This window comes from Bactrocera neohumeralis, chromosome 3 (assembly GCF_024586455.1).
Source record: "Bactrocera neohumeralis isolate Rockhampton chromosome 3, APGP_CSIRO_Bneo_wtdbg2-racon-allhic-juicebox.fasta_v2, whole genome shotgun sequence".
NCBI lineage: Eukaryota > Metazoa > Arthropoda > Insecta > Diptera > Tephritidae > Bactrocera > Bactrocera neohumeralis.
In genome coordinates, this window is record NC_065920.1 from 40,097,959 (window position 1) to 40,120,220 (window position 22,262).

At 39.9% G+C, this 22,262-nt stretch overlaps 2 protein-coding genes across 6 annotated transcripts in view; both read left to right on the forward strand.

Annotated features, from left to right (window-relative positions):
- Positions 1 to 14,864, forward strand: part of LOC126752522 (dual oxidase) — an 81,598-nt gene extending 66,734 nt beyond the window's left edge. For all 5 annotated transcript variants that reach the window (XM_050463386.1, XM_050463387.1, XM_050463388.1 and 2 more), the window contains 11 exons: positions 3,514 to 3,594; positions 6,631 to 6,980; positions 7,063 to 7,267; positions 7,329 to 7,732; positions 7,789 to 8,066; positions 8,808 to 10,456; positions 10,515 to 10,638; positions 10,703 to 10,953; positions 11,016 to 11,848; positions 11,916 to 12,044; positions 14,185 to 14,864. In XM_050463386.1, the coding sequence (XP_050319343.1) occupies positions 3,514 to 3,594; positions 6,631 to 6,980; positions 7,063 to 7,267; positions 7,329 to 7,732; positions 7,789 to 8,066; positions 8,808 to 10,456; positions 10,515 to 10,638; positions 10,703 to 10,953; positions 11,016 to 11,848; positions 11,916 to 12,044; positions 14,185 to 14,313 (4,433 nt within the window). In that variant the 3' untranslated portion in view covers positions 14,314 to 14,864. The remainder of the gene's footprint in view (positions 1 to 3,513; positions 3,595 to 6,630; positions 6,981 to 7,062; positions 7,268 to 7,328; positions 7,733 to 7,788; positions 8,067 to 8,807; positions 10,457 to 10,514; positions 10,639 to 10,702; positions 10,954 to 11,015; positions 11,849 to 11,915; positions 12,045 to 14,184) is intronic.
- Positions 14,865 to 16,805: 1,941 nt separating this feature from the next.
- On the forward strand, positions 16,806 to 19,463 carry LOC126752650 (glucose-6-phosphatase 2). The gene is made up of 5 exons (XM_050463603.1): positions 16,806 to 17,004; positions 17,088 to 17,252; positions 17,308 to 17,779; positions 17,841 to 17,959; positions 18,023 to 19,463. The coding sequence occupies exons 1-5, from the start codon at positions 16,925 to 16,927 to the stop codon at positions 18,207 to 18,209; spliced, it is 1,023 nt and encodes a 340-aa protein (XP_050319560.1). The 5' UTR covers positions 16,806 to 16,924; the 3' UTR covers positions 18,210 to 19,463.
- The last annotated feature ends 2,799 nt before the right edge of the window (positions 19,464 to 22,262 follow it).

The following is a 22,262-nucleotide window of genomic DNA, read 5'->3' on the forward strand; positions in this document are numbered from 1 at the left end:
GCTTACAAAACTTATCTAACCAATTCAATCGGTTAGTAAATGTCAAAGTCGTTTTATTGATTTACTTGTATATACTGGCGCACCCTGTAATGAGTTGAAAGCAATCAAGCTATAGACACCTATGCAATGCAGTTATTAGAAGTATTTTGCGGCATGAAAAACTCAAATTCTTACAATCAGTTATTTAATTTTCAATTCTAAAACAAACGCATGAATTGCCTTCGTTGCGTAATTGCTTAAAGTGCTAGCCAGTTGAGAATAAATAATACTAAGTCAAGAAAAAAGGTAACCTAGATTGATCCGAAGCTATAATACCCTTCACAATACAAAATGTTTCTTACAAGAACTTGATTCCGATCGGACAGCTTATATGACAGCTATATGCTATAGCGATCCGATCCCCAAGCCTAACCCAAGCCAAATTTCGTGAAGATATCACATCAAACAAAATTTTTCAATGCAAACGCTTATTCTAATCGTTCAGTTTGTATGGAAGCTAATGAGTAGCTTCTTGTGGAGAAAGGTATGAATGAAATCGATATCTCAAAAACTGAGTGACTAGTTCATATATTTACAGACAAACGGACAGGCTGACATCGGTTCAGCTCATCGTGCTGATCATTTATATACCCGCCCACGTTTTACTGTGGCTGATACATAAGTAGGTAGTACTACTATTACCATCTATATGATTTCTATTAGTTAGATTATAAGTATTAGTTAAGAAATAATCGCATTTTTGGTGAAGCAACAAAAATTAATCAAAAAGCATTTCGTGCGTTAAGAAAGAATTGGTTTTGGGGTAAAAATACTATTGAATTTGGGCTGTGCATCAGTGAAATCAATCGAGTCCAATCGGTTGTCAGCCTGGTGGCATATTAAGAAACGGTTCTCAAGCGTGGAAAGACAAAAAAATCGGCTGGCAAGGTTATGGCATCAGTCTTGCAATGCTTCGAAAAGATTTTTGTATATCTCAAATTTTAATAGACCTTTTTATCAACACTTCAGTTATGCCGCTATTTTTTATGCCAGATTTTTTGAAATTTTAAATTTCCTGTCAAGATACCCCCTCCAATAGTTAGCAGGTATGAAAAAAATGTTATAGCTACCCATAGATGTATTGAATCACCCAATTTATTACTTAAGAACGAACAACTCTGTCCACGTTATGAAAGATGTCGCCTTTTACTTTGGCATCGTTTTGTTTATTGCATGTTTACGCCAATTTAAGGTTTGAATATTGGATACTACGATGGTAGCGCCATCTATCGGTCAAACATTCCAAAATTAGCAATTACTTACAAATGAAAAATTAATTTAAAAAATATTTTCCAGTGGACCACATTGTGAATCTAAACCATTCTCGTATCTCCTTGAATACACACAAAAAATTTCATCAAAATCGGTCCAGCCGTTTAGAAGCAGTTCAATTACAAACACACGGTCAGAGGATTTATATATATAAAGATATTATACTTGTTTCTGGGTGTTACAAACTTCGTGGCAAACTTAATATACTACGTTCAGGGTATAAAAAAGGAATTAATTGGGAACCAATAGGCACACCCCTTGAAGTAGTAAATTTTAATTGTGGAATAACTAAACGTGGCATTGGACATACTTGAAGTATGTGCACATACATACGTATACATATACACTAGTACGCCGCGTTTAACACAGAAGCCGAATCATTAGTGACGGCAATTAACGATTTAATGGAAAAGTTAAAAATTCAAAGCAAAACGCATCGACATAATTAATGTTCGTCAACTTATTAGTTTTTGCTAAATTGTGACCAAATACGATTTTCATGCACGAGCGCCAGGCACGAACACTTACACACACGTGATGGTTACACGAAAAACGCTTGCCAATGCCTGCAGAGCGCTCGCACTTCTGAGTAATTAATTAGTTGCAGTTCCGAATGCATTGTCATTTAATTGCTTTTTCGAAAACATTTGTTTTCAGAGAACAACATATGCCCTTAACAAATAATTACTAATATCCATAAACATGAGTTGCCGAGACTTGAGGTGTTAATTGAATTTGTATTTTGTTGCACATTAATTTTAGTAATTAAAAGTTTTTGGTTCCCACGTCACTGCTGCCAGTCATTACTGCGGAGTCGTAGATAATTTTTTCTATCTGGGAACCAGTATTAACACCAACAACAATGTCAGTTTCGAAATCCAACGCAGAATAACTCTTGCCAACGGATGTTACTTCGGACTGGGTAGGCAATTCGGAAGTAAAGTCCTCTCTCGACGAACGAAGACCAAACTCTATAAGTCCCTCACTATTTCCGTCCTGTTATATGGCGCAGATACATGGACGATAACAACATCAGAAGAGTCGACGTTCCGAGTTTTCGGGTGAAAAAATATACCCACCTCCCTCCATTGGAACAACCAGGTGGAGAAGGACCTGAATACCCTTGAAATCTCCCATTGGCGCCAAACAGCGAATAAGAAGAACAACTTGCGCGCTGTTGTAAAGTCGGCTACAGCCGCGTAAGCAGTGTCTACGCCGATAAAGAAGAAGAAGATAGTGTTTCACTCAAAACCAAATTCAATTATATGCATATAAATTATGTGATGTTGTTTAAAGGTACGAGTATAGAAATTCCAAGACCGATAGTTTTTTAAACATTTGTCTCACATCTTTTTAATTATAACCAAAATTCGTATGTTGGAAAAGGCTTACAATGATTTCGTTTTATCAAAATCAAAAGCCTACGGTGGTAGAAAACCTTCAAAGACGTTGGAGAGATTGTTGAAGACATGCCTCGTTCTGGACGACCTTCGACCTGTTCAAGTGATGAAAATATTAAAAAAGTGAAAGATATGGTGCTTGAAAATCGTCAGGCAAGTGTTAGAGAAATATAAACAGGTCTCTTTAACCGGTATCTTTAGACTCTACACTCTGCCTCTTCATTACAAGAGAGGCTATGATAGTAAACTTTACATATGTATAAAGTTAGGTCATTACGCTGTTACTATAGAAAAATCTGCCAACTATTAGATTACATATTTTACATATTCCCAGATGTTCTTCTCCTATTTCTGAAACCCTCTTTAATGTCATCTAACAAACGGAATCTGCTACAGACTTTACTTTGAAAATTTTAGGTTTTTTCAAAATCTTTCTGGTCAGTCTCGCCATCCACCTAAAGTCTTTACTTCAGTATACGAGAAAATATATGTTTTTAAAGTCTTTACGTCTAAACTTATAGCAAAGTATACTCTATTTGCTGGAATTTTCTGGAATAGCAGCCTTCTTTTGCTTTAACGATGAATTCACCTAAATTATTTTATGGAACTCAACACATATTGTTTAGATAAAACACGACAAATGCAAGGTGCCAATAGTCTTAGTTAAATTCAGTAGTTAATCTAGAGATAATATATTAATATATAGTAAATTATAGTCACAATATACTTATAGAAAATTTCTATATGCATACATAACAATGTGTTATTAATATTTGATCCAATTTTTTCTCCTTTTTTACAGATAAAATGTACAGTTTAACAGAGAAGCAGCGCTACGATGGCTGGTACAATAATCTAGCGCATCCAGACTGGGGATCAGTTGGTGAGTACAATCGCTAACACAGTCAAGAAGATAAATATTTATTAGCCTATGAATGGGCATGTCTGCTTGTATGTAAGTAGGTAAACAACTGGTAGACGAGACACGTTTTGAATTTGCAATTCAGCAACTATTATGAAATATCTCAAAAGCAAAAGCTGCTCGTGACGTTGACCCGGTTTCCCTTTCTAGCGAAAAGATTGCACTTGTTATTCATAGCTATTTTTATAACATTTATGCACGGCAAAGCCTCTAAACTGCGCACAGCTGATCGATGCACCCTACGGTGATATCGTCATGCTGTACACACACACACTCCCACGCACATAAACAGATTTGCATATTCGTGTGCAACGTGGCTCGTGTACAGTAAGCGCTCGCTGATCGTGAGCGGAATACATATATCTACTTATTACAATTTATACTGTTGTTTTGAAAAATATGTGGGTGTCTAATGGATTTTTAAATATCTTTAATGTGTTTGCCTTTGAAGGGCCCAATTGAATTTGCCGCTTTTATTCACTTCACTGTAGTTAGTATAAATAAATTATCATTAATTTATTTTACATTTTGAATTACTATTTTTATGGGGTTAATAGTAACAGAGTGTTAATAAGTCCTTCATGTTTGAAATGAGACTAATTGTCATTCAACTTTCATTAAGTGTATTGTAGGGCAGTTATTCCGAACAAATTTGTGCTATTATGTATATTAAAAGAAAATGCTACTGAAAACAAATCCCAATATATAGAATATTATTTTTGTGTCATTCGCTTAGACCAAACGAAAGCGTAGCCGGCGATAACACCCTAATTAATTAATTAGTTCATGCTAAAAAGGAGCCAGGTGAATACCCAAATGATGTTGCCGCAAGGCAAAGAACTTCACGCGTGCCAACTTCAAGATGAGCCTTAAATTCATTTTGTACAATAGACTGCCTTTGTACCAAGTTCGTATTCGCCAGCTTTATCATTTACTATAATGGTAACCGAACCTCTCTCACCCCTCTATCCTCTATCACCCTCTTTCTTTCAGCTCTAATTTTGCACTTTGTCACTGTGACGTTTCTCAAGCAGATGTCTTTGGCAGCGGCGTCTTTACTGTTTCAACCTACATCTTCTTGGAAAAAGCTAAATATTCACACCGAAATCAGGTCAATAATATACACCTGTATATTCTTATCTTCCTGGTCGTAAACTCAGGCGCTAACTTTGAGCGAGCGTTTTCCTCATAAAACTTATAAGGTTGTCAAATACCTCTCTTCTTTTTTTGCTCTTTATTCAATGCTTTATAAAAAGTGTTACGGGGATCGGGTTTAGTTCAAATATGCGCCGTTTCATTCGATAATCGGTTTCCATCTAGACGGCAACTTCATAATACCCCCCTCGTAGAAGCCCCCCTCCTTATTTGTGAAGAACTCGGACAACCACTTTTCACAAGCCTCTTTTGATTTCAACTTTGCACCAACAAGGACATTCGCCATGGACAGGAACAGGTGGTAATCACTTGGCGCTATGTCCGGGCTATATGATAGATGCGGTAGAACGTCCCATCCGAGCTCCCGTAGTTTATGACGAGTCATCAACGAAGTATGTGGTCTGGCGTGGTCCTGGTGGAATACTACACCCTTCCTGTTGGCCAATTGTGGACGGTTCTGGTCGATCGTCTGCTTCAAACGGCCCAGTTGTTCGCAGTAGATGGTAGAATTAAGCGTCTGGCCATATGCGAGCTGCTCATAGTGAATGATTCGCTTCTAATCCCACCAAACACACAGCAAAACCTTCCTGGTCGTCAATCCCGGCTTGGCCACTGTTTGAGACGATTCACCGGCCTTCGACCACGACCGTTTTCACTTGATGTTGTCGTATGTGATCCATTTTTCGTCGCCAGTCACCATTCGCTTCAAAAATGGGTCCAGTTCGTTCTGTTTCAGCAGCACATCGCAAGCGTTGATTCGGTCCAGAAGGTCTTTTTGCCTCAAATCATGCGGCACCCAAACATCAAGCTTTTTGTGTATCCAGCCTTCTGCACACGGTTTAGAATGGTTTGGTGACTAACTCCCATCTTCTGAGCGATATCACGAGATGTCACATGTAGGTCTAACTCGATGTTTTCCATAATTTGATCGGTATTCGTCGTCATAGGTCTTTCGCCGGATGGCTTAGCCATGGTGTCGTTTTCACCCGCTCTGAATCGTCGAAACCATTCCTCCGCAGTTCGAAGTGATAGAGTACCATCCCCCAAAACACCATTAATCTCTCGGAATGTTTCTCTAGCGGGGTTTCCTTTAACGATAGTAAACTTTAAAATAGCGCGAATTTCGGCGTCTATAACTGTTGAACGCAAATCCAAACCAATCATGCATAGCGTCGTTTTGTAGGTTACAACAAGACATTTCAAAGATTTATAGTATTGCCAGATACGAGCTCTGTAGCGCTTTATACATAGCGGCGAAATTCAAAAGACAAGGGAAGGAGATATTTGACAACCTAATATTATATATGTATACATATGTAGGTACTGTGCAATCGCAGAGACCATAAAGCTGTAAAGCTTACTATCTGGCTCATTGGGGGTTGGCGCGGCCTACTAATGGGCAGCTAGTCCTCTTGCAAGCTCAGAGAACACTGTAGAGTCGACTTCTGTTAAATTATGGAAGGTCTCAACTTTTTTCTTGACAGTCCCACATCTGCCAGACTAAAGGCAAAGTTTGATTATTTAGTCTTATATGTAAATAGTCTCTTTCGCGGGTTTGCCCAGCATAAGGTAAAGTAAGCATAATTTTCTAAGCTTACGTGAATTAATGATCCGGTTACTGAATTTATCATTTGAATACGCTAAATCCTTCAGATTAGGTTTTATCAAGATGACCGGACTTAGACCCACCATTACTCAAACATTAAACAAACGGTAGCTCACTACGTGTACATCAATCGAAAATATATGATTTAATAAGTCACGACCATTGTTGAATTTTCTCGTAAAACTAATCTCTCTATTTCGACTATTTAATCTTACTCTTCCTCTTTGATATTTTAGATAGTCACTTGGTGCGAAAAGCACCGCCGTCATATTCCGACGGAGTTTACGCCATGGCTGGCTCAAATCGTCCGTCTACTCGTCGACTAAGTCGTTTATTCATGGGCGGCCGTGATGGCTTGGCATCCAAGCACAATCGCACCGCGTTCTTAGCCTTCTTCGGGCAAGTAGTGGCGAATGAAATAGTGATGGCTTCAGAGTCGGGTTGTCCCATCGAGATGCATCGCATTGAGATTGAAAAATGCGATGCAATGTACGATCGTGAGTGTCGTGGAGATCGTTATATACCATTCCATCGTGCTGCATACGATCGCGATACTGGGCAGAGTCCGAATGCGCCGCGTGAACAGGTAATTATGATGCAAATATACGCAATGCAACTTAATGTTACTCTATACCTGATTTCATCTAAAACTTATCTACGCTCTACAGATAAATCAAATGACTGCTTGGATTGATGGCAGTTTCATTTACAGTACCTCAGAGGCGTGGCTCAACGCAATGCGGTCGTTCCACAATGGCACACTGCTCACGGAGAAGGGTGGCAAAATGCCCATTAAAAATACAATGCGAGTACCGCTCTTCAACAACCCAGCGCCGAATGTGATGAAGATGCTTAGTCCAGAACGTCTATTTTGTGAGTTAGTTTTTTGGCATAATTTTTGCTTGTAAATTAATTTAAATCTATTTCCCGTCAGTGCTTGGTGACCCGCGTACAAATCAAAATCCCGCTGTGCTCTCATTTGCCATACTCTTTTTGCGTTGGCATAACACTCTCGCGCAACGCATCAAGCGCGCTCATTCCGACTGGAGTGATGAGGATATCTTTCAACGTGCGCGTCACATGGTCATCGCTAGTTTACAAAATGTTATTATGTATGAGTATCTGCCAGCCTTTTTGGGTTCCGAAGTAAAACCCTACGAGGGATATAAGCAGGAAATACATCCCGGTGTTGGACACATCTTTCAAGCAGCTGCATTCCGCTTCGGTCATACAATGATACCACCTGGTATCTATCGCCGTGACGCCAAGTGTAATTACAAAAAGACACCTATGGGCTATCCCGCGATACGATTGTGCTCTACTTGGTGGGACTCAAGCGTGAGTTTTCTGCCAACTATCTTAAATTATATAATCATATGACTTTTAATCCGCAGGATTTCTTCACGGACACCACAGTCGAGGAGGTGCTACTGGGTATGTCTTCGCAGATTGCAGAACGTGAAGATCCCGTATTGTGTACAGACGTCCGTGATAAACTTTTCGGTCCGATGGAATTCACTCGACGTGATTTGGGTGCTTTGAATATTATGCGTGGTCGTGATAATGGTTTGCCTGATTACAATACAGCGCGTGAGGCTTTTGGGTTACAGCGTCGTAATAATTGGAAGGAAATCAACCCGGAGCTGTTTGAGAAAAATCCCGAATTGTTAAGGTGAGTAAACTTAACACCTTGGTAATCTGGTCACTATCTCTATCTCTAAACTGGCGGACGGTTATTATTATGTTTAATACATCAAGTCCTATTGTGTTTTTAATACCATATATGCAAAGTTGTCCACTTCAAGCATTCCAAAATACAGTTTATGTTGTAGTGAGACCCGTGCCAAGTCTCCAAATAACTAAGGTCCTTTTAAAGTGGAAGTATATGCCTTTAGTTTTCCTTGACGTGTCCTCATATGTTCTGCCAAATCTTCTTGGAGTTGGATATGGATATGCATACATGTATTTTATGCTAACACGCTGAATAAATTGCAAATGGGTTTAATTGTTTTGGTTCCCTTTGAGTTGGATATGGATATTCGGTCAAATTGTCTATTATTCACACGAACGATAAACCTACTTCATTGCTATAGTATATAGAATAAATGGATGTCTACCAAATCCTTCAGTGACTGCTGATTAGAGCCCTACCGGACTTCCCTCGCACCAAAGCCATTCTGAATCCATTGATATGTAGCAAGACAGCGTATCTCTTAGCACAGCACTGCCAAATGCTTCCCCAGAATGCTTTTCCAATACAATTTCGATATAAAGACACGAACTCATTTTATCGGTCAATCCGTTGTTTGTGGTCTATGTGTGTGCCCCTAGATCAACAATTTTTATTTGTATATATTTTTGATTAAACCGAGTCCAAAAAGCTTTTCATTAATGAAGATTCAAATAATTTCAGAATGCTGATTACTGCCTACGATGATCGTCTGGACAATGTGGATGTCTACGTTGGTGGTATGTTGGAATCATACGGTCAACCTGGCGAGTTTTTCACAGTCGTAATAAAGGAACAATTCGAGCGTTTGCGTGACGCTGATCGTTTTTGGTTTGAAAATGATCGGAATGGTATTTTTACGCGCGAAGAAATCGAAGAATTGCGACAGATAACCATGTGGGACATTATTGTAAACAGCACAGACATAAATGACTCCGATATACAACGCGATGTGTTTATGTGGCACGAAGGTGACCCTTGTCCACAGCCCATGCAACTGAACGCCTCCGAGCTGGAGCCCTGTCAATATCTCGAAGGATACGATTACTTTTCTGGTTCTGAGTTAATGTTCATTTATGCTTGCGTATTTCTCGGATTTGTGCCCATACTATGCGCTGGCGCTGGATACTGTGTGGTGAAATTGCAAAATAGCAAAAGACGTAAGTTGAAAATACGCCAAGAAGCCTTGCGTTCGGCACAAAATAAGGGTTCGGTGGACAAGATGTTGGCGCGTGAATGGCTGCATGCGAATCACAAACGTTTGGTGACGGTAAAGTTCGGTCCGGAGGCTGCCATTTACACAGTGGATAGGAAGGGTGAGAAATTGCGTAGTTTTAATTTGAAAAATGTGGAAGTAATCACAGTGGAAGAATCATCGACAAATCATATTAAGAAGAAGCCATACATATTGCTGCGTGTACCGAACGATCATGATTTGGTACTAGAGTTAGAATCTTATGGTGCGCGACGTAAGTTCGTTAAGAAGTTGGAAGACTTTCTCTTTTTGCATAAAAAAGAAATGACGCTGGTGGAAGTGAATCGTGAGATTATGTTGGCGCGTGCTGAAACTCGTGAGAGACGACAGAAGCGCCTGGAGTATTTCTTCCGTGAAGCATATGCGCTAACATTTGGCTTACGGCCTGGAGAGCGCCGACGTCGCTCCGACGCCTCCACCGATGGCGAAGTAATGACGGTTATGCGTACTAGTCTCTCAAAAGCGGAGTTTGCGGCGGCATTAGGAATGAAGCCGAACGATATGTTTGTGCGTAAAATGTTCAATATTGTCGATAAGGATCAAGATGGACGAATAAGCTTTCAGGAGTTTCTTGAGACTGTGGTGCTCTTCTCGCGTGGCAAGACCGACGATAAGTTGCGTATTATCTTCGATATGTGCGACAATGATCGGAACGGTGTCATCGATAAAGGTGAATTGAGTGAAATGATGCGCTCGCTAGTGGAGATGGCGCGCACCACCAGTTTGGGTGATGATCAGGTGACCGAGCTGATAGATGGCATGTTCCAAGATGTTGGGCTGGAACATAAAAATCATTTAACCTATCAGGACTTCAAATTAATGATGAAAGAATATAAGGGTGACTTTGTAGCTATCGGTTTGGATTGCAAAGGTGCTAAGCAGAATTTCCTCGACACTTCAACTAATGTGGCGCGTATGACCTCATTCAATATCGAGCCAATGCAGGAAAAGCCACGACATTGGATGCAAGAGAAATGGGACAGCTATATAACGTTCTTAGAAGAGAACCGCCAGAACATATTTTATTTGTTTCTCTTCTACGTCATCACGATCGTGCTGTTTGTAGAGCGCTTCATACGTAAGTAAACTACGGAAATGGAGTTTTATACTTGTTTAATTCTTGAAAATAATTACAGACTACTCATTCATGGCCGAGCATACGGATCTGCGACACATTATGGGTGTCGGCATTGCCGTAACACGTGGCTCAGCAGCTTCGCTGTCCTTCTGCTACTCGTTATTACTACTCACAATGTCCAGGTATGGTCTCAATAGCGGAAGTAAATCTTTCTTGAATTACCCTGCAACATAATTTTAATTTCAGAAACCTTATCACCAAACTGAAGGAGTTCCCCATACAACAGTATATTCCACTTGATGCACACATACAATTTCACAAAATCGCTGCTTGTACCGCGCTCTTCTTCTCGGTGCTGCATACCATCGGTCATATTGTTAATTTCTATCATGTCTCTACGCAATCTCACGAGAATTTACGTTGTCTTACACGGGAAGTGCACTTTGCCTCCGACTATAAGCCGGATATTACATTTTGGCTTTTCCAAACAGTTACCGGTAAGTTTTATAAATTCCTCTCGACATTTTTCAAAAACAAATTTGAATTCTTCTTCCCCAAGGCACTACTGGCATACTGCTCTTTATTGTTATGTGCATAATATTCGTTTTTGCGCACCCGACCGTACGCAAGAAGGCATACAAGTTCTTCTGGAATACGCATCAACTTTACGTGGGGATGTATTTATTGTCCCTGATACACGGTTTGGCGCGCATCACTGGACCACCACGTTTTTGGATGTTCTTCCTAGGTCCAGGCATTATATACACGCTCGATAAAATCGTCTCGCTGCGCACCAAATACATGGCGCTGGATGTTATCGAAACGGATCTGCTGCCTTCCGATGTTATCAAAATCAAGTTCTATCGACCACCTAATCTAAAATACCTGTCCGGACAGTGGGTGCGCTTGTCGTGTACTGCTTTTCGACCACACGAAATGCACAGCTTCACGTTAACCTCAGCGCCGCATGAGAATTTCCTCAGTTGTCACATAAAAGCACAAGGTCCATGGACGTGGAAACTGCGCAATTACTTTGACCCGTGTAACTACAATCCAGAAGATCAGCCTAAAATACGCATTGAAGGTCCGTTCGGCGGTGGCAACCAGGACTGGTACAAGTTCGAGGTAGCGGTAATGGTGGGTGGTGGCATAGGTGTTACACCCTATGCCTCGATGCTTAATGATTTGGTGTTCGGTACAAGCACGAACCGGTACTCAGGTGTGGCATGCAAGAAGGTATATTTCCTTTGGATTTGTCCCTCGCACAAACATTTCGAATGGTTCATCGATGTGCTGCGCGATGTGGAGAAGAAGGATGTCACAAATGTGTTGGAAATACACATTTTCATTACACAATTTTTCCACAAATTCGATTTGAGAACCACCATGCTGGTGAGTTGTTGAATCTTATGAAATATTAAAGCAATTGGTTACAATAATTTGCCTCTTCCTCTTGCAGTACATTTGTGAGAATCACTTCCAGCGCCTATCGAAGACCTCAATATTTACGGGCCTAAAGGCGGTGAATCATTTTGGACGACCTGATATGTCAAGCTTTTTAAAATTCGTACAAAAGAAACATTCCTATGTAAGTAAAATGTTGGAAAAGCAGGTTAATCCAAAACAATTATTGGGAAAGTTCTTATAAAGTTTGAAGCACCTTATGTATTATGTATGATTAGTTAGAAATCTTTAATAATGTTGTAGGTTTCAAGGATCGTTTTCTCATTATCTGGTTAGCCATCTGTCAGTTAAGTTCTGGCTAAAAAAAGGTTCTTTACTGAAAAAAGAAATCTTGGTTAAGTTAACCAGAACTTATCTGACAGAAAAATGGTCCGTAATTGTTTACTTAATTAAGTGGTGGTTTCTTTTCAACGCGGAGGACTTGTTGCCAACGTGGAACCGGTTAAAAAGGTGTACTTTGAGCTTTTTCAAGAATGGAGCTAAACGCAGTTGACCTCATGCAGCTTAATATGGGACGCTTAGGCTTCGTGCGAGATCGCGAAGTTTTGTCTAACTAACGGAACAAGATCGTTCATGTTCAGAGTCGATCGCAAGAACTACATCGAATTGTTTGTTGTAAATTATTCATATTGGATTTCTCATCTTAGTGAATTTTTCTAGATTCGAAATTAATTGCGTCCATAGGTTTATGATTAGCTCACAGCATTTACTCAACATATGAGGACACTTTTAAGAATTTCATCTTGAATTTCAAAGTATAGTAACGGATTCAAACTCTGCATATCTGATCTCCGTGATCTGTGAATTGTGGTATAGGTATCCACAATCAGTTACTAACTTTTTATTAGCTTTAGCTAAAACTCAAATCCGACTACATATTTTCTCAAAAATTGTTATATTTTTAAACTCACAGGGTTTGTCCGGAAAGTGATAAGACTTCGTCGTTACAATTCTTTAAAAACTCGCAAAATAAGCCCCTTCTGCGTCGATGCAGCGCTGGCATTCTCCGGAATAGCCTCGGTCGGAGTCCGAGGAAGACGACGACATGGGTTTCGGTCTCTTCGACTAAACAACTCAACACTAAAGTGCCGAGGTGCATGCTGCTTGGATAAGGCAAAAAAAAGTCCTTTCACTTTTAAACATGTTAAAATTTTCTTGGCCCACTTCCACTCGCCCCAATTTCTATTCGTCAGTAAGTACTTTTGAGACCATCTTCGCGTACACCTTGAGCATGTTCAAGTGATCCGTCACTATGTCATGAACCACAGATTTTGATAAATTTAACAGCAGGGCAATTAAACGAATACTTAGTCGATGGTCTGAGTTTAAAACTTTGCGCACACTAGTTAACTTGGCGAAGGCGCAGGTCTCCCAGCACGGTCTTCATCAGCAAACTCTCCCGGCGCTCCAAAAAGGCTTGGTGCCACCGAAACACACCACTTCTTGCTAAAGCAATATCTGGGTAAGCCTGCTTCATCATATCAAACGTCTCTGTCGCAGATTTACCGAGTTTCACACAGAATTTAATCGCGTACCTCTACTCTAACGAACGCTGCACTTTCGGCTTGCCCCACTCAGAGAAACACGTCGCGCGAAAATGTTTGTCCTGACTCTCCAGGTACTCGGTGATAACTGACCACCCGCTCGTTCGTTAGCTAGGAACACCCTCTACCGAATCCAGTCGGTGCGCGCAAGCTCTAAAGTACAGCGGCGGCGGAAGGAAATGAGTCCTATTGCTTTCCGGACAAAATCCAGTATAACTTCAAATTTAGATGCCGATTTAATACTTACATTTTTCCCTCAACAACTAAAAATAGATCACCCTGTTTTAAAACCTCAAACTTGGTAATTGCAACTAACTATTATCATCCACCATTCTTGCCATCTTAACTCGAATCGGAAATGACCATCAGAGTAGGACAATTTCGTAAAAATAACACAAGTTTAAAGTCATTTGGCAACTATGAGGTTAGAGACTGTTTCTTGCTATTACAGAATATTTTCATTTCGGCTAACTGTAGACTATAAGACGCAAATGGATTTTGTGTGTTAGCAATATAAAACTCAGTATTCACTGCGACAACACGCGCTTCTCAATCTTTAAAAAAGAACCCCAGATATAAAGAACTTTTAAACAATCGGCCCAATATGATTTGCTAATTTGGCTAATTTTGCTTATGAGGTCTTCAGCGATCTACTATCGACGTATATAGTATATACATATTAAGAAATCTATTATAACCACATTATTTTCTTGCCAACAGGTTTCCAAAATTGGCGTTTTTTCATGCGGACCGCGTCCGCTCACGAAGAGCATAATGTCTGCTTGTGATGAGGTGAACAAAACGCGAAAGCTCCCATATTTTATACATCATTTCGAGAATTTCGGTTAATGGCGACGGGATTTTGCGTGGTTTCTGGTGGATCACATCAATGTATTTACTGTTAATCATTCAAAGCAAGGACGACAACATTAATGCCACCAAAAACTATATAATCTGCTGAGATCTACTCATTTTTACTGTTTAAGTAAATTTTTAATTTAACTCATTGCCCTTTCAACAAAAAATACGTACGAAAAATGAGTTAAAAAAAAAACTAAATTAAATATAATTTAAAAATTGTTAGTCAAATTAGCGCGCTTCTACAATATTTCCATCTGTGTGGAAATTGTCTATCACTAACGGATTTGTCTGGAGAAATGAAGAATTGTCGTTGTGTGGAATGCTTGTATATGTATATGTAATTTTACCACATAATTTGTATATAAGTATTGATACTCCTACTACATATCACTATTGCTACTACTACATACTGCTCTATGATATACGATAACTGTACCATTATATTACGACACTTTCTTTCTACTGAAGTTTATTTATTGAATCTTATTTGTTATCATTTTGTAAAAAAATAAATCTTACGTAATTATTTATTATATGAATTCAATAAGTTTGTATGAGACAAAAAAAAAACAAATATGTAAATTGTTGTTGTTTTATTAAGTGCATCAGGCATGGTTGTCAAATATTTCCCTTCCGCTTTTTTGCTCTTTTTTCAATGCTTTATAAAAAGTGTTACAGTTATCGGATTTAGTTCAAATATGCGCCGTTTCGTTCGATAATCTGTTTCTATCTAGACATCAACTTCATAATACCCCTCGTAGAAGCCCCCCGCTCCATATTTGCGAAGAACTCGGACAGTCACTTTTCACAAGCCTCTTTTGAGTTCAACTTTACACCAACAAGAGCGTTCGCCATTCATAATACCCCCCTCGTGGAAGCCCCCCTCCTTATTTGCGAAGAACTCGGACATTCACTTTTCACAAGCCTCTTTTGAGTTCAACTTTACACCAACAAGAGCGTTCGCCAGGGACACGAACTGATGGCAATCACTTGGCGCTATGTGCGGGCTATATGGTGGATGCGATAAAACCTCCCATCCGAGCTCCCGTAGCTTCTGACGAGTTATCAACGAAGTGTGTGGTCTGGCGTTGTCCTGGTGGAATACTACACCCTTCCTGTTGGCCAATTATGGACGGTTCTGGTCGATCGTCTGCCCAGTTGTTCGCAGTAGATGTGGATGATTCCCTTCCAATCCTACCAAACACACAGCAAAACCACGACCGTTTTCGCTTGATATTGTCGTATGTGATCCATTTTTCGTCGACAGTCACCATCCGCTTCAAAAATGGGTCGAGTTCGTTTCGTTTCAGCAGCATATCGCAGGCGTTGATTCGGTCCAGAAAGTTTTTTTGCGTCAAATCATGCGGCATCCAAACATCAAGTTTTTTTGTGTATCAAGCCTTCTGCAGATGGTTTAAAATGGTTTGGTGACTAACTCCCATCTTCTGAGCGATGTCACGAGATGCCACATGTCGGTCTAACTCGATGTTTTCCATGATTTGATCGGTATTCGTCATCTCAGGTCTTTCGCCGGCTGGCTTGTCCATGGTGTCGTTTTCACCCGCTCTGAATCGCCGAAACCATTCCTCCGTAGTTCGAAGTGATAGAGGAGCATTCGCCAAAATACCATTAATCTCACGGAAGGTTTCTCAAGCGGATTTTCCTTTAACGAAGGAAAACTTAAAAATAGCGCAAATTTCGGCGTTAGTGAGCTCCATGTTTACACGTATATAACTGTTGAACGCAATATCCAAACTAATCATGCATAGAGTCGTTTTGCAGGTTATGTCAAGAAATATGTATAGTATTGCTAGATACGAGCTCTGCAGCGCTTTTAACATAACTCTTGCCAACAGGTGCTACATCGGACTAAGTAGGCAATGGAGAAGTAAAGTCCTCTCTCGACGTACAAAAACAAAACTCTATAAGTCACTCATAATTCCCGTCCTGCTATATGGTGCAGAGGCATGGACGATGACAACAACTGATGAGTCGACGTTACGAGTTTTCAAGATAAAGGTTCTGCGAAAGATTTATGGTCCTTTGGGCGTTGGCCACGGCGAATATCGCCTTCGATGGAACGATGAGCTGTATGAGATATACGACGACATTGAAATAGTTCAGCGAATTGAAAGACAGCGGCTACGCTGGCTAGGTCATGTTGTCCGAATATACAGCTGCCAAACAAACTAAGCTATGAGAATTAAGCTCTTGTAACGAATTTTTTTATATGAGTGAAGGGTTGTATCTTCTGTGCAACCGAAGTTAAAGTTTTTTCTGTTTGATCTGCCCTTGATCTTTTCACTTACTAACTTACTTTGATTGAGAGAGTATAAAATGTTCGGTTACGTAAGTAAGAGTATAAAAATACTGCCGAGGTGACAGTTCTTGACCGGATATAAATTCAAGTTCCTTCCCTTTAACGTGGAAACGACGTTTGCGCGAATAAGGTAACATTTTACTTATAGCAATAACACAGAATTATTAATGCGCATGTCCCTAAAATGTCAAGGCACAAAATCCATAGTAGTTGACAAGCAAGTAAATGTAATAAATAATGTGATTATAGAGCACAAATTAAGATAATTTCTCTTAAAATATGTTGGAGTCATTACTAGTGGATCCATTAGCAACACTTTACCATGAGGAGCTGTTTCTTATACAATGGGTGCAAAATTTGTAAGTCCACGTCGCTATCGGAAATTGGAGTGCCACAATGTAAACTTTATATAACCACACTACTCATACTTACTTTCTTACAGTTTTGCGCCAGTGGGACCGTTACTGCTGCTGCTCAGCGAGCATTTGACGCCAGCAAAATTACTGGATATCTATATTCCAGTGATAGGTGTATTTAACCAACAGCTTATGATGCTACTTGTAGGCGCGCTAGGTGTAATGAATGTGCTCTCCTCTTTAATTAAATGGTATTTGTTGCATATTCATAAGGTTTTCAGTAGATACATTTTTAATTACTTCCAGGTCTGCGCCGGCAAACCGCCCTTACTGGTGGTTACGTGAGTCTAATGACACGACTGCGTTACAGCAATATCATGGCACTTGCCAAACGACAGCAGCGTTTCCCTCGAGCCATTTGGTGTCCTTCAGCACAACTCTTTACTTGATAGCTTTGGTCTTTTTACCCGCCTGTTGTCAGCGCCTTAAATTGCCTAATCGATATTTGAGCGCATTTTGTATACAAACGGTTATACTAGGCGGCACTGCCATGTCAATAAGTCGCATTTATTTGGCAGCACAATTTCCACATCAATGTCTGTTAACATGCTTTTTCACGATTTTCACGTTGCACACATTCCGCAAATATTCCAAAAACTTGTGTAATCTTCGTCGGTTTAAAGCAATCCTGATACTCGGCTGCCTTAGTTTTTCGCCGGTGTTGATATATTTTGGCATGCTGCGTATTGACATGGATCCGCATTGGTCGGTGCGCATGGTAAACGTCATCATTGGGCGCTTACTCAAGGGTGTATGATAACTTAATTTCTGTATTGCAGGCCTTCAAGTGGTGTATGGATCCGACACAAATGCGCCATGAGGATAGTTCAATTTTCGTGCTGGCTCGCGATTTTGGACATCTTACCGGCGTAGTGCTTTCGTTGCCAATCTATGAAAGGTAAAATTTAAAAGTTCTGTTTATAAGTAATTGTTTTTCCATACCGTTTACATTTTTTTTTAGCTTGGAAAATAAAACTGTTATCACCAAACGTCTTCCATTGCTTTTGGTGCTGGAAATGCTCAACTACTACGCGCGTCTGGAAACGCCGAAGACTTACGGTCGGGTAGCATTTGTGGCTTATGAGTTTGCACGTAATGCTATGCATTCGTTTACGCTTTTAAAAATCGTGCCGAAATTGACGACATAATGAAGAACTCTCGAAAATAATTATATACTTACATATCGTCACCTAAAATGCAAAATAACGTAACAACATTTTCGAAAATTTACAGTGGCGTGAATGAAACACGAAATAAAATGGAACACGCGTGAAAAAAATTTTTAATTTTGTTTAAAACTAGTTCATATATGAGTGCAGAACCTGAAAATGTTGGACATATGTATGTAATATTATGTGTGGAATTTGAAGAAGTGAATCGCTATCAATAGGATACTCGAATTTTTTGATGATTCGTTATTTTGCATTTTAGGTGACGATATATTCTATTGTAAAGTATTTTTGTTCAATTGTTGTCAGTATTTTAGATAAACTTCGGTAAAATTTAGAAAATTGAAAATTAGCTGCCTAATTCAAAACTAAATAGGAAAAAAAATAAAAATATAAGTATTAGCCTCAACTGTAAAACCAAAAATGTTTAATTAACCAAAAGCAGCAATAAATCCTAAACTAATCTGACTATCCAAATTTGTCGAACGAGTCATCGAGGTCATAGAAACTTAAGCGCTTAATGCGAACTTTATGCTGCACTGACATCCACTTTTTGGATTATGATTATAAAAAAAAATTAAATTAGCTCAAGATTTAAATTTGCCGCCATTTATGTGGGAAAGTTGACAACCTTAAAAAAACAAATCGACAGCTGACAGTTTAGGCTTGGTAAAAATCCAGCGTTACTCAATAGAACAACGTGTATTATACAACAATATTTGAAAAATAATGGCTTGACGGCCATAGTTCGAAAATTTCATGCCAAATATGCCCGAAATAGTGCTTTAACTTTGTCAACAGTGATTGAAATTGAAAAACCCTGGGAGACAGGATCTGTTGGAGACGCCAAACACACTGGTCGTGCAAAAACATATCGTTCAAATCACAATATCAAAGCAGTGCGTGAGAGTGTTGGTGTCAATACAAAATCCTCAATTCGATTTACTTTTATGGGGCTACTTAAAATCACAGTTCAATTTATTGCAACAAGCCCTCAATCACAAGTGCTTGAAAGGAGGAAGAGTCAACGTTGCATCAATGAAATTCAACAACAATTATACAGAATAGTTATGGAACATTTCGACAAACGAGTGCGTATATGTATGGAAAGCTGTGGACGCCATTTGGCCGATGTTTTATTCCATAAACAAACTTATCCTATATACTTTATGATTCAAGAAAAAAAAAAGTACAATCGAAAGAATAAAAACTGTTTTTTCTATTTAATTCCAATCTTGCGTTAATTTTGGGACACCCTTTCGATACTGTAGCCATGCCTCGTCGTGATTTTTCTCCACAAGCTCAACAAATGTTTCACCTGTATATGTATTTCTACAAAATAACTGATTAAAATAATTTTAAGTTATAAGTAAAATATTTTTTTTAACCATTTTCCGTTTTCTCTAACAATTTTTTTTAAATAAACGCATTAAGGACACAGGCGGGTACTGCATCGAGCTGGAGTGTTTTCATTCATTCGGACGACACTCGTGCAGCTCATCATTCCAACACTTATCGGATGTTGTCTTCGCCCATGCCTCTGCACCATATATCAGGACGGGGATGATGAGTGACTGTTAGAATTTGATCTTTGTTCGTCGAGAGAGAACTTTACTTCTCAAATACCTATTCAGTCCGAAGTAGCACCTGTTGGCAAGAGTTATTCTGCGTTGGATTTCGAGACTGACATTATTGTTGACAAAATTATCTACGACTCCGAAGTTATGACTGCCAAACGTGACGTGGGAGCCAAGTCACGAATGCGACGACTGTTTGTTTGATTACAGGAGATATTTCGTCTTGCCCACCCCGAGCCGTTTGCTTCGCTTCCTTACCCAGTCTAGAGAAAGCAGAACTAACAGTTATTGAGACCAATGGAATCAATATCATCGGCGTACGCCAGCAGCTGTACGCTCTTATAGAAGATTGTACCTTTTCGGATTAGTTCTACTGCTCGAATTATTTACTGCAGAAGTAGGTTGAATAAGTCACACAAAAGAGAGTCGCCTTGTCTGAAACCTCGTTTTGTATCGAACGGCTCGGAGAGGTCTTTCCCGATTCCTGACGGAGCTTTTCGTGTTGCTCAACGTCAGTTTACACAGCCGTATTAGTTTTGTGGGGATACCAAATTCAGACATCGCGTCAAAATCAGCTTTGAAATTGACGAAGAGGTGGTGTGTGTCGATTCTCTTTTCACGGGTCTTTTCCAAGGTTTGGCGTATGATGAATATCTGGTCAGTTGTTGATTTCCCAGGTTTAAAGCCAAACTGATAAGGTCGAATCAGTTTTTTGATGGTGGTATTTAATCTTTCACACAATCTGCTTGATAGAACCTTATACGCGATGTTGAGGAGGCTTATCTCACGGTAGTTGGTGCAGATTATGGGGTCTCTCTTTTTGTGGATTGGGCAGAGCACACATAAATTCCAATCGTTGGGCATGCTTTCGTCCGACCATATTCTACAAAGAAGCTGATGAATGCTCCTTATCAGATCTTCACCGCTGTGTTTGAATGGCTCGGTCGGCAATCCAACAGGCCCCGCCGCTTTGTTGTTCTTCACATGGGTAATTGCTATTCGAACTTCTTCATGGTTGGCCAACTGAACGTCTTCTCCATCGTCATCGTCTAAAAGAGTATGCTTCGGTCTTGAAACCTTCTGTAAGCCGACGCATCTTTTCGAACATTACCCCTGTCGGCCAGCGTGTCCAGCTCTTCATACTCACGCATTTCGGCCTCTCACTTTTTTTGTCTGCAAATGCGTGTCGCTTCCCTCTACAACTTTCGGTATCTATCCCTTCCCACACGTGTTGTCGTCGAGGTAGGCAGTCTGTTTTCTCTCCGCTGCAACACGGCACACCTCGTCGTACCAGCTGTTTTTTTGCATTTTCCGAAAACCAATGGTTTCGGTTGCAGCTGTACGTAAGAAGCTTGAAATGCCGTCCCACAGTTCCCTTATACCGAGTTGTTGACGAGTGCTCTCGGAGAGCCGGAGTGCAAGTCGAGTAGAAAATTGTTCGGCTGTCTATTGTGCTTGCTGCTTCTCGACGTCGAACTTTCCTTGTCTTTGTTGTCGTGCGTTTTTTGCTGCACAGAGGCGGGTGCGAATCTTGGCTGCAACAAGACAGTGGTCCGAGTACGCACGTATAAAACACTGGAGACGTGTTTTCCGTCTATCACAACATGATCGATCTGGTTGGTGGTGTTTCTATCCGGAGAAAGGCAGGTAGCTTGGTGAATTTTTCTGTGCTGGAATCTCCTGCTATATTTTGGGCCCCGGCGAGGTCGATCAGCCTCAACCTATTTGGGGATGCTTCCTCGCGGAGGATGAAGAAATCTTCCTTGCCCACCCTGGCTTTTATAGGTGCGCTCCGAGCGCTCCTAAAAGGCATCTTTGGTCACATCGTCCATCTCTTCCGTCGGAGCGTTGGCGCAAATAAGCGATATGTTGGAGAACTTCGCTTTGATGCGGATTATGGCTATGCGTTCATCCGCCGGGGTGAATGACAGTACTCAACGACGGAGTCTTTCTCCCATCACGAAAGTGGTCTACTACTTTAATTTCAAATCTCACTTTGAAATTTGGGTTCTCGTCATTAATAGGTTAATGCATTTTGTGTATATGTACCGTCCATTACGCCCATCATCAGTACCATCAGTACCTACCTCTTTTGGTTGACTTGAAATCCTTTATCATTTAAACGGGCAAACGGACGGACAAACAGTCACCCAGAATACTAATTGTCATCCTGCTCATTTATTTATACCCCACATTTACAATATCGGTTAATTTTTGGTTATATCAACAAGCGTTAGATGAACAAAACTATTATACTCTGCAGCAAGAATGAATATGTAACATAAGTATTATAAATATATGTATGTATGTAGTTATATTCCTATTAAAGATTTATAAACTTACTAAATTGTTCTTAAACTTGCATACACAAGTGTAACTCAGATGTGTATATCAATTTAGATATTACAAAAATTGAGTTATAAAAAATATATTGAAAGTCTTTTTAATAAAGAAA

Coding starts and splice junctions, on each gene's coding strand:
- LOC126752650 (XM_050463603.1), top strand. CDS start 16,925: ATGTTGGAGTCATTACTAGTGGATCCATTAGCAACACTTTACCATGAG. Junction 17,780..17,840: donor CGCATTGGTCGGTGCGCATG/GTAAACGTCATC, acceptor TCTGTATTGCAG/GCCTTCAAGTGGTGTATGGA. Junction 17,960..18,022: donor TCGTTGCCAATCTATGAAAG/GTAAAATTTAAA, acceptor ATTTTTTTTTAG/CTTGGAAAATAAAACTGTTA.